The 10,209-nt window shown below is 35.2% G+C and overlaps 1 protein-coding gene across 2 annotated transcripts; it reads left to right on the top strand.

Annotated features, from left to right (window-relative positions):
* Positions 1-807: 807 nt before the first annotated feature.
* On the top strand, positions 808-3,737 carry LOC142168717 (zinc finger BED domain-containing protein DAYSLEEPER-like). Of its 2 annotated transcripts, XM_075229523.1 has the most exons (4): positions 814-910; positions 1,067-1,256; positions 3,079-3,149; positions 3,237-3,737. In XM_075229523.1, exons 1-3 carry the CDS (start codon positions 881-883, stop codon positions 3,114-3,116), a joined length of 258 nt encoding a protein of 85 aa, XP_075085624.1. In that variant the 5' UTR covers positions 814-880; the 3' UTR covers positions 3,117-3,149; positions 3,237-3,737. The 2 variants fall into 2 exon arrangements, with proteins under 2 accessions (XP_075085621.1, XP_075085624.1); XM_075229520.1 differs by having other exon boundaries at positions 808-910; positions 1,070-3,149.
* The last annotated feature ends 6,472 nt before the right edge of the window (positions 3,738-10,209 follow it).

The following is a 10,209-nucleotide window of genomic DNA, read 5'->3' on the forward strand; positions in this document are numbered from 1 at the left end:
CAAAATATACTGGGGGTTTTCAAGTAATCTGGAAGACATTGTTTTTTATCATTTTATTTTTATTTATTTCTTTTCTTCTTAACTTAGTGCATTGTATGACATAACTTGCAAATATCATATAGGCTTTTTGTCCTTTTGGACACGTATAAAAGAAGAAAAGGCTGATATTAAAAGAATTAAACCAATCAAAGGGTGTGTTTGGTATGAAGGAAAACATATTCTGAAAAATATTTTACAATTTTTCCATGTTTGGTTGGTTTAAATATTTTGAAAAATATTTTTCTTATTAACTCATTTTCCTGCAATTGGAGGAAAATATTTTCCTTATCAAGAGAAGGGAAACATTTTCCAAAACTCTTTCTCAACCTTCCCACCGTATTCCCCACCCTTAGGGGTGTTCGCCAAAAATCGAAAAACCAAACCAAACCAAACCGAGAAAAAAAACCGACATCTTTTTGGTTTAACTTGGTTTGGTTTTTAATTTTAAAAAACCGACAATATTTAGTTTGGTTTTGGTTTTATACAAAAAAAAATCGAAAAAAACCGAACCAAACCGATCATATAGATACCTATTTTAAAAATTATTTATTATATATATATATATATATATATATATATATATATATATATATATATATATATATATTATTTTTAAAATTTTCTTTACAGTATATGTAAAATTTTACACTGTTGGGCCTAACCTTTGAAATATTTCTTTAACTGCAATGGGCCTAAGTCAATTTAGCATGTTCAGACAAAAGGTCTTTAATTCCTTAGGGTTTATTTGATTCTCTTTCATCCCTTCACAACAAAACATACGCAGCTTCCATGCCAAACAAAATTCTCTCCTCTTTCCCTCTAAAATTCTTGATAGCGATCGATGGCAACCATAATTATGAGAAATGAGCAGGTTTTTGCCTTTCTTTTTGGTCTTAACCCCAACTAGTTATCTTTTTTTAATGGATAATTTGAAAATAATTTACATGAAATTGTAAAGTATTTTTGTATCTCTTATGTAGTTCTTTTTTTTTTTTTGACCATTGTTTGCATGTTTCGTCTCTCTTAGCAGGTGGATTCAGAAGCCGAGGTTCAGGAAATTTCTCAACTTGAAGGCAACAATACTCCATTTATTGATTCAAGTGTTCCTACTCCTCCTAAAAAGCATAAAAGAGCAGCACCTTCTGAAAATGATTTTGGCCTTGGGAGGGAAACATCAGATATTTGGAAATACTTTTTCAAATTTTTTGATAAAGATGGTAAGCATAAGTCAAAATGTAGTTTCTGTACTAAAACTTTTGCTTCTGATACTAAGAAAAATGGAACTACTACATTATGGAACCATTTGAATATTGTTTGTAAGAAATCCCCTTTTAGATTCATTGACAGAACACAGACGACACTTAGGTCTTACCCAATTAAAGGAAGCGGACAAGAAGGTAGTGTTGGTACTTGTAAACTCGAAAAAGTTGTGTATAATGTCAATGAAGTAAGAAGGGCTATTGCTGAATTTGTGATCATTAATGAACAACCATTTAAAGTAGTCGATGGGGAAGGTTTTAAAAGATTAATGTCAATTGTTGTGCCTAATTTTGAGTTACCCTCTCGTTTGACTATTGCTAGGCAATGTTTAAAAATTTATCATGAGGAAAAAGAAAAGCTTAAAAAGCATATTCAAAATCAACATGTATGTCTCACTAGTGATACGTGGACATCGCTCCAAAACCTAACTTACATGGTTATAACTGCCCACTGGATTGATGATAATTAGAACTTGCAAAAAAAAAATCTGAACTTTTTTCAAGTTCCAGATCATAAGGGTGAAACAATTGCAAAGGGTATTGAGGTTTGTTTGTTAGATTGGGGAATTGAAAATCTATTCACTGTGACCCTAGATAATGCAACTGCTAATGATGTAGCAATTAGACACTTGAAAGGGAGGATTGATGATTGGAAAGGAATCGTCTTGGGAAATGACTTTCTACATGTTAGATGTAATGCTCACATTTTGAATTTAATTGTAAAAGAAGGATTAAGTGATCATATTGAGTCTATTTCTCGGGTCAGAAATTCTGTGAAGTATGTTAAGTCCTCTTCTGCAAGATTAGCTTCCTTTAAATCAATTATTGAAAAGGTAAAGATTGATAGCCATGGCCTTTTGAGTTTAGATGTTGAAACCAGATGGAACTCAACTTATATGATGTTAAGTATAACTATAAAATTTGAGAAGGCCTTTTCAAGAATGTATATTGATGATCACAAGTACCAAAAGTATTGTCTAGATATGATTGGAAAAGCAACGCACCCAAGTGGGGATGATTGGAAGAAGGTAAAGATTTTTATAAAGTTTCTTGATATTTTCTACCAGATTACTTTGAAATTTTCAGGAACTTTATATGTTACTTCAAATTTTTTCTTCCATGAGCTTTTTTATCTTCTTAACTTTATTGTCAAAAATTCTCAAGGTGATGATCAAGTTCTGATTGATATGGTTGTTAAGATGAAACTCAAGTTTGATAAATATTGAGGTGACTTTGATAATATGGATATATTATTATTTGTCACTGTTGTGTTGGATCATCGGTATAAGATAAGGTATGTGAAGTTCATTTTTGCTAAATCTTATGGTTCTGTGGCGGGAGATTTGAGATCAAACAAAGTGATAGATACTCTATCTCGCTTATATAATTGCTATAAAGATTCTTCTGCTGAAAATTCTGATGAGATTTTGGGAGGTCAAGTTAGTACGATAAGTGAAGGTGATACTGGAGAGATATGGAAATCACAATGGGAAAAATATTTGCAAGAACAAGATAATGAAGGAAGTAAGACTAATCTTGAGAGGTATTTGATAGATGATTTGGAGTTGGCCAAAGATTTTAATATTTTGTCTTGGTGGAAAGATGCAAGTAAAAGGTATCCAATTGTTTCTAGGATTGCAAGAGATGTTCTTGCAATCCATGTTTCTACTGTTGCATCTGAATCGGCTTTTAGTACTAGTGGGAGGATTCTTGATTCATATCGAAGTTCTTTATCGCCAAAGACGGTAGAAGCTCTAATTTGCACTCAACAATGGCTCAGGTCAACTCCCAAAGAATGCAACATTGAAGATATTTTAGAAAAAATCCAAAAACTTGAAATAGTTGAAAAAGGTAATTTTATACATTTAACTCATTATGAATATATTTATATTTGTGAATTACTTAATGCTTAATATTTTTATTTTTTTTATCTTTCAGAATATCCCGACAATATTTTGATTATTGATTAGATCGGATGATGGAACTGGCTTCAACCATATTCTTGTTGCTTGGAATTTGGATGTATTTTTTGATGTGGATGATTTACTTTACCATATGAAAAACTATTTTACAATATCCTATTATAATTTAATTATTATAATATAAACTTTGTGACTTTGCAATCATCAGTTAACTTTCTAAAATTGGGGTGATAAAATAGCATTAATGTGTGTCTTTGGTGATTAGCTCCATCTTTAACTACAAGTTTGCATTTCTTTTTTCACGAGGGATTGTAGATGTGTATTTATTTGTGTAAAGAAGTTTTAAGTGCACAGGTCTGAGTAGTGAGTGATATAGAAATTGGACATGCTTGTCTAATTTTTCTATGTGGCTAGAAAGGTCATATAACTTCTCTCTTTTAGCTGTACTCTTTGGCTAGAGTTCTAAAGGAGCCAAAAATTTGTTATGTGTTTTTTGTGTAAAGTTGGGACATCTTGTTTCTTTATCCAGTCATTTCATTATTGAGTTTCTCATTACTAGTCATTTAACCGAAAGCAAACCCCTTTCCAAAAGGAATCATAAAGGCCACAACTTATGTATTCTTAAAAAAAACCGACAAAAACCGAAAAAAAACCCGACAAAAATTGAAATCTATTAATTTCTATTAATTTGGTTTGGTTTGGTTCAACAATTTGAAAAACCGACGTATTTGGTTTGATTTTTTTTAAGGTAAAAACCGAACCATGAACACCCCTACACACCCTCATCAACCCACCCACTAAACCCCACCCCATGCCTACCCACCCCACCCCTCTCTCCAAAAAGGCTTTTTTTTCAAATTTTAATTTTTTTTTTCCGTCACCACCCACCCTACTATCCCCACCCCCGCAAAAAAAAATATTTACTCTTTTTTTTGTAATTTTAAATTTCTGTTTTTTCATTTTTTTCTGCACCACCCACCCCTCACCCTACCAACCAACCCCCCCCCCCCCCCCAACCCCCCCAAAAAAAAATTTACTTTTATTTTTGTAATTTTAAAATTTCTGTTTTTTCTTTTTTCTGCACCAGCCACTCCCTCCCCCACCCCACTGCCCCCACCCCCAAACACCCCGCACAAAAAAAGTTCTTTTTAAAAATTTAATTTTCGTAATTTAAAATTTCCTTTTTTTGTAATTATGAAATTTGTGGGTTCGGAAGGTTGTTGGTTCGAAAGTTTATGGCTTCATGTTTATTATATCTAAATTATTTATGAATACTCTTGAGAAATTATTTTTCTTAATTTGCGTACCAAACACTAGAAAATAAATAAGATTACTACTTGTTTTCCAAGAAAATATTTTTCACGGAAAACATTTTCCGTTATACCAAACACACCCTAAGTCTCTGAATTCTTTTCGAGGCCTTGGACCATTTTTTTTATGCAGAAGTACCCTTCTTTTCTTATAAATTATTAAATTTCCATTCAAATAGCCGTCCAGATTCATTATTTATTTTTCTAGTCATTATATATAGATTATATATTGATTATACACGGTTATATATATATATATATATATATATATATATATATATATATATATCTGCTGGCTATTTTTAGTTTAACAGATTAAGCGGACGACTATTTGAGTTAATTCTTCGTTTCTAATGGATTTGTGTTGCAACCTAAACTTGAAAAGCTCGTGGTGTGACCCAAAATTGGAGAAAAAATGGGAATCGACAGTTCACAATCAGAGCGGCTGAATGCAATCATGGAAGAAATTTTGAGGGTTGTGCGCTCATAGCTTGATCGCGCGATCATAACGTGGTCGCGCAATTTGTATTTGAATCTTGATATGTTTGAGGCCCATTAATACTGTAGGATTGTGGCTAGGGAATCTTTTGTAATGTACTATTTCTTTTTTTTATTATAGTGAAACTTTTCTCTGCTTTCATCCCGAGGACTTTTGTAAATAATAGAAACTTTTCAGAAAAATAATAATACTTGCAACAATTGAGCATTGGACAGTACTCCATATACACTCACAATAACTCGTCATATCCCAAATTCATTCGAGTTGTGACTACACCAAACTATACAACTTTATCACAAAAAGTAACACCATAAAACTATTACTACAATCTATGATAAATTTTACAAGATAATATGATGAATAATCAACCACTCAATAACATAGACATCTTCAAAGTCCTAAATGGAGTTTCGAAGTTTCTATATCCACAGCATAATGAGGACATGCCCAGCTATTTTGCAGATACAACCAGGGATGCCAACGTGTGATACCATTTTGCAGAGATGGGGCCTGTTAAGTGAAGAGGAGCTCAATTATTGTACAAACTCCATGTTGAGATGAAAGATTATTTGGCGTCTTGGCCTAAACACAAAACCATATATGGGCCTTATTTTATTTAATGTATAGCTTAGTTGGGTAGATTCATCCGGGTTTGGCCCATTGTATATATAGATATTGTAATAGAAGTTCTGGACTATTTAATTCATTTACGCGACTGAAATGAAAGTCGGTTCTCTCTCTATTTTATTCTTAGAACTCTAATTTCCCTTTCTGCGATTTCGAGATCATTGTATATTTTCATGGTATCATAACTACAGATGTGAAAGATCTCTTCGTTCTCGTTCGTCCGATACTACCCTTCACCATTTTTCGTCGAGTTTTGTGGTTTCATCAGTGAGACGACTTTCTCGCCGAAAATTCATTTTTTTTTGTGATTCTTCTCTTCAATCTGTATGTAATCGAGTGGAGTATGTTCAATCGTTGTTGAAGTCTCCTTAATTCAAGTTTTTTGGTGTTGATTTCTTTTAGAATCCTCGAGCTAGGGTTTGCTTTGGTTCGTACCTGGTTTGGTTTCGTCTTCAAAGGTCGATTGTGCTTGCTATTTGAAGGTTGTAGCTTCTTCCAGTGCTGAAGAAGGGGGTAATTCTGATCTATTGCTCATAAATAACTTTCTACTAGACTTCTAGTTATTCTGATATTAGGATGTTGCTTTTCTCGCATGCATCTATTCTAAGGGACTTATTATTGTGTGTTGAATGTTGAATATGACGGGAACCGATAGTTCTACTCCTTCTAGTTCTACATACTCCCCTGTCCCTTCTAGTCCTCTACACCTTCACTCCTCTGACATTCCTGGCTCGTGTTTGGTGTCAGTTCTCTTCTCCACTATACATATCGATATACATAGAGATTCACACTTGTTAGTTTCGAATGAAGAATGAAAAGTGCCCTACCATCCATCTCCAAATAGTAAATGCGCTGCTAAGTTCAGATGTCTGCTCGTCTGAAACTGAATTTAGTAGTCCGGAATGGTCGTAGGGAGAGGAATGCGGGAAAGTGGGGTCCTCTCACGTGTGCTTGGAGGTTAGAGGATGAGTATGGTAGTTTCTTTGTCTGCAAAAAATAAGATTGCATTCATTGATGGAACTTATCCTAAACCACCTGATAATTCTCCACAACTTCAACAATAGAATAGATGTAATAACATGGTAATATCATGGATAACCGGTTCTCTAACCCCAACCATTGTTGAGTTTGTACAATACTCTGAAACTGCTGAAAGTATATGGAGACAGTTAGAAAGTAGATATGGTACTGTGAATGGAACCAAAGGTTTTGAGCATAAGAAGGAACTTGTCTTTACTTCTCAGGGTTCCTCAGATATAGTCTCATACTTTAACAAACTTAAAAAACTATAGGATGAATTAGAGATGACGCGTAAAAAACATTCAAATTCTTGTGTTTGTCCTGCCAAGTCTGGTACTCAAAAGAAAGAGGAAGAAGATAAAGTACACCAATTCCTTATGGGACTAAATGAGATATATGTGAGTGTAAGAAATAATCTCTTAATAATGAATTCATTGCCTTCTCTTGATACTATATACAACATTCTTCTCCAAGATGAGAGGCAGATACAAGTCACCTCCACATCTCAGTTTAATCCAGAGTCATCATCCTTTAATGTGAATTTCTCTAATAAATCTCAAGCTCAGTCAATTTTATTCAAAAGTCATACAATCAGACATACAACCAGAGGGTTAGTTTTAATCAGACAAAGGGTAATCTCTTCTGCAAATATTGCAAGAAACCTGAACATCTTATTGACAAATGCTATAAACTTTATAGTTTTCCGCCAAACTTCAAGTTCACTAAAGGCAAAAGGATGGTGGCCAATGCCTGTGTGGGTGAGAGTAATGCTCCTATGGGTGGAATTCAGTATGAGCAGGGTTCTTTGGTGCCTGGTCTTACAAAGGAGTAGTACTCACAACTGATAACTTTGTTGCATCTAACCCATGTATCTGATTCTGGACAATCTGGTCCTCAATCCAACCTTGCAGTTTTTGCCAATTTTGATGATACTTTGTTGCATACTAATGTAGTTGGTTCTTCTCTTTCTTGCATGTTTTCACATTCTTCTAGTTCTGTCTGGATTGTGGACTCTGGTACCACATATCGTATGACTGCTAGTAAAGACCTTCTTTTTTATATCAATCCACTGATTATACCTCTACTTGTTTCACTTCCAAATGGATATAAAGCAAAAGTAACTTTCATTGGTTCTTTTGCACTAACATCCTCTATCACTGTTCACAATGTACTTTTCATTCCATCTTTTCATCATAATCTAATTTTTGTGTCAAAGCTTATATAGCAATTGCATTGCATTGTCCAGTTTGGTCCTTACTCTTGTGTGTTACAGGGCCCTTATTTGAAAATGCCTCTAGAACTTGGTGAACTGGATAATGGACTTTATAAATTGGTACATGATGATGCACCTCATCCTACTCATGTTGAAGTCCAACCTACAAATAACAAAGTTTGCAGCTTACCATCTTTGTGTACCACTGTTTCTGATCATTCACTTGTAAATATTTCATTTGTTTTACATGTTGCACTTGTACGTAATTCACTTTGCAATAAAGCTACTATGAATAAATCATATGTGCTTTGGCATAATAGACTTGCACATGTACCTTTTGTGAGAATAAAAACTATCTCTGCATTATCTGATGTTCTTTCTGATAAACAATCTTTTCCTTGTCATATTTGTCCTTTGTCTAGGCAAACCAGGCTTCATTTCCCTGATAGTACAATACATAGCACCAAATCTTTTCAATTGATTCAAATAAATACTTGGGGACCCTACCACACCCCTACTCATTCTAATTCTAGATATTTTTCTACCATTATTGATGACTATTCAAGGTTTACTTGGACTCATATTATGGGGTCCAAGAGTAATGCTTTTCCTTTACTAAAGGCATTCATTGTAATGATTCAAACCCAGTTTAATGTCATTGTTCAAAAGATCAGAAGTGATAATGCTCTGCGGCCTGAATCGAAACCACCTGAGCAAGGCCAGTGCAAACTGTCAATATCTGTGCCAAAGCCTCCTGAAGGCCTGGAATCACAATGGGCATAGCTGGTGCCTGAGCTGGTCCCGACGGCTCAACTATATTCGGAATCTGCTCCTGAGCTGGAGCAACTGGTGGTTCTACAGGTGCTGCTCCAACTTCTGTACGAGCTACACCTCGACCCCGGCCTCTACCCCGACCCCGACCTCCTACGGTCCTAACTGGTGGCACTGGTGGCTGACCGTCCGATCCGATAATACGTGTTCTCACCATGTGTGAGAGAATAAAATAACAAAAATTTAGTTTCCGGAATCAACAAATTCCCACGACAGAGTACAAGAAAGTGAAATTTTCCGAAGGGTTTGGTAGCCTCTCGAAGATAAGTACAGACTTCTCTGTACCGATCCGCAAGACTCTACTAAACCTACTCATAACTCGTGAGACCTATGTAAGGGGCTCTAATACCAACTTGTCACGACCCAAAATCACACCTGTCGTGATGGTGCCTAACTCAGTACTAGGCAAGTCGACAACATCCATAACCCACATTTTTCTTTAAGTTTGAAAACATAATAATTGAATTTAATAAAAGACCTCACAATTACATATACAAACACACTCCCAAAACCCGATGTCACTGAGTACATGAGCATATATATATTACAAGTCTGGAAAACACGATCTATAATAGTCTGAGACTAAATACAGGAAACAATGAGATAGGGAAGGAGAGACAAGGTCTGCGAAACACGACAGCTACCTCTAAATCTCCACAAAATCAACTGTACGAAAGAATTAACACCCACTATGTCCGGGATCACCTGGATCTGCACACGAAGTACATGGTGTAGTATGAGTACAACCAACTCAGTAAGTAACAATAATAAATAAGGACTGGAAGTAGTGACGAGCTTTAGCTAAGTCCAAATAAAATAATTTTTAACACAAAAAGGATAGGCATGCTCTCAAGTTCAATATTTGAAATTCCATAGTAATTTCATATCAACCTCGAATGAAATAGAAGATAGTGTCTTTCAGAAATTTCCAAAACGGTGATATATGCTAGCTGAAATGCAGCAATAATGAAATCAATGCATCCTCTCATAGTAATAGTCACTCAGTCCTCCCATTCAATCCAACCTCACAATCACCCATTCCTCACAGTCACTCATTCTTCTCAATTACTCGGCACTCGGCACTCGCACTCAATAGGTACCTGCGCTCACTGGGGGTGTGTACAGACTCCGGAGGGGCCCCTTCAACCCAAGCGCTATAACAAGCCAATCATGAAAAATCAATGAAACATGCTGCGGCGTGCAGCCCGATCCCATAAATATCCTTATAATTAAGCCCTCGGCCTCACTCAGTCATCAACCTCTCCAGTCTCTCGGGCTCTCATAAATCATGATAAGCAGCCCACAACAATGATATGATGCATCAATAATAAACAGGAGAGACAGAGATGTAATATGCAACTAAAAATCGTGACTCAGTATGAAACAATAATTTAACAGATAATTCAACATGTACACGACCTATGTGGGTCCCAACAATGTCCACACTTAGTTTAAACATGATTTATAGATCAGTTTCTCTAATACGTAG

This window comes from Nicotiana tabacum, chromosome 2 (genome assembly GCF_000715075.1).
Source record: "Nicotiana tabacum cultivar K326 chromosome 2, ASM71507v2, whole genome shotgun sequence".
Lineage (NCBI taxonomy): Eukaryota > Viridiplantae > Streptophyta > Magnoliopsida > Solanales > Solanaceae > Nicotiana > Nicotiana tabacum.

Bases quoted from the DNA above. Each gene is read 5' to 3' on its own strand.
- LOC142168717 (XM_075229520.1), top strand. From the start codon at position 2,540: ATGGATATATTATTATTTGTCACTGTTGTGTTGGATCATCGGTATAAG. The intron at 3,150-3,236 runs GTAATTTTATAC...TTTATCTTTCAG, and splicing joins ACTTGAAATAGTTGAAAAAG to AATATCCCGACAATATTTTG.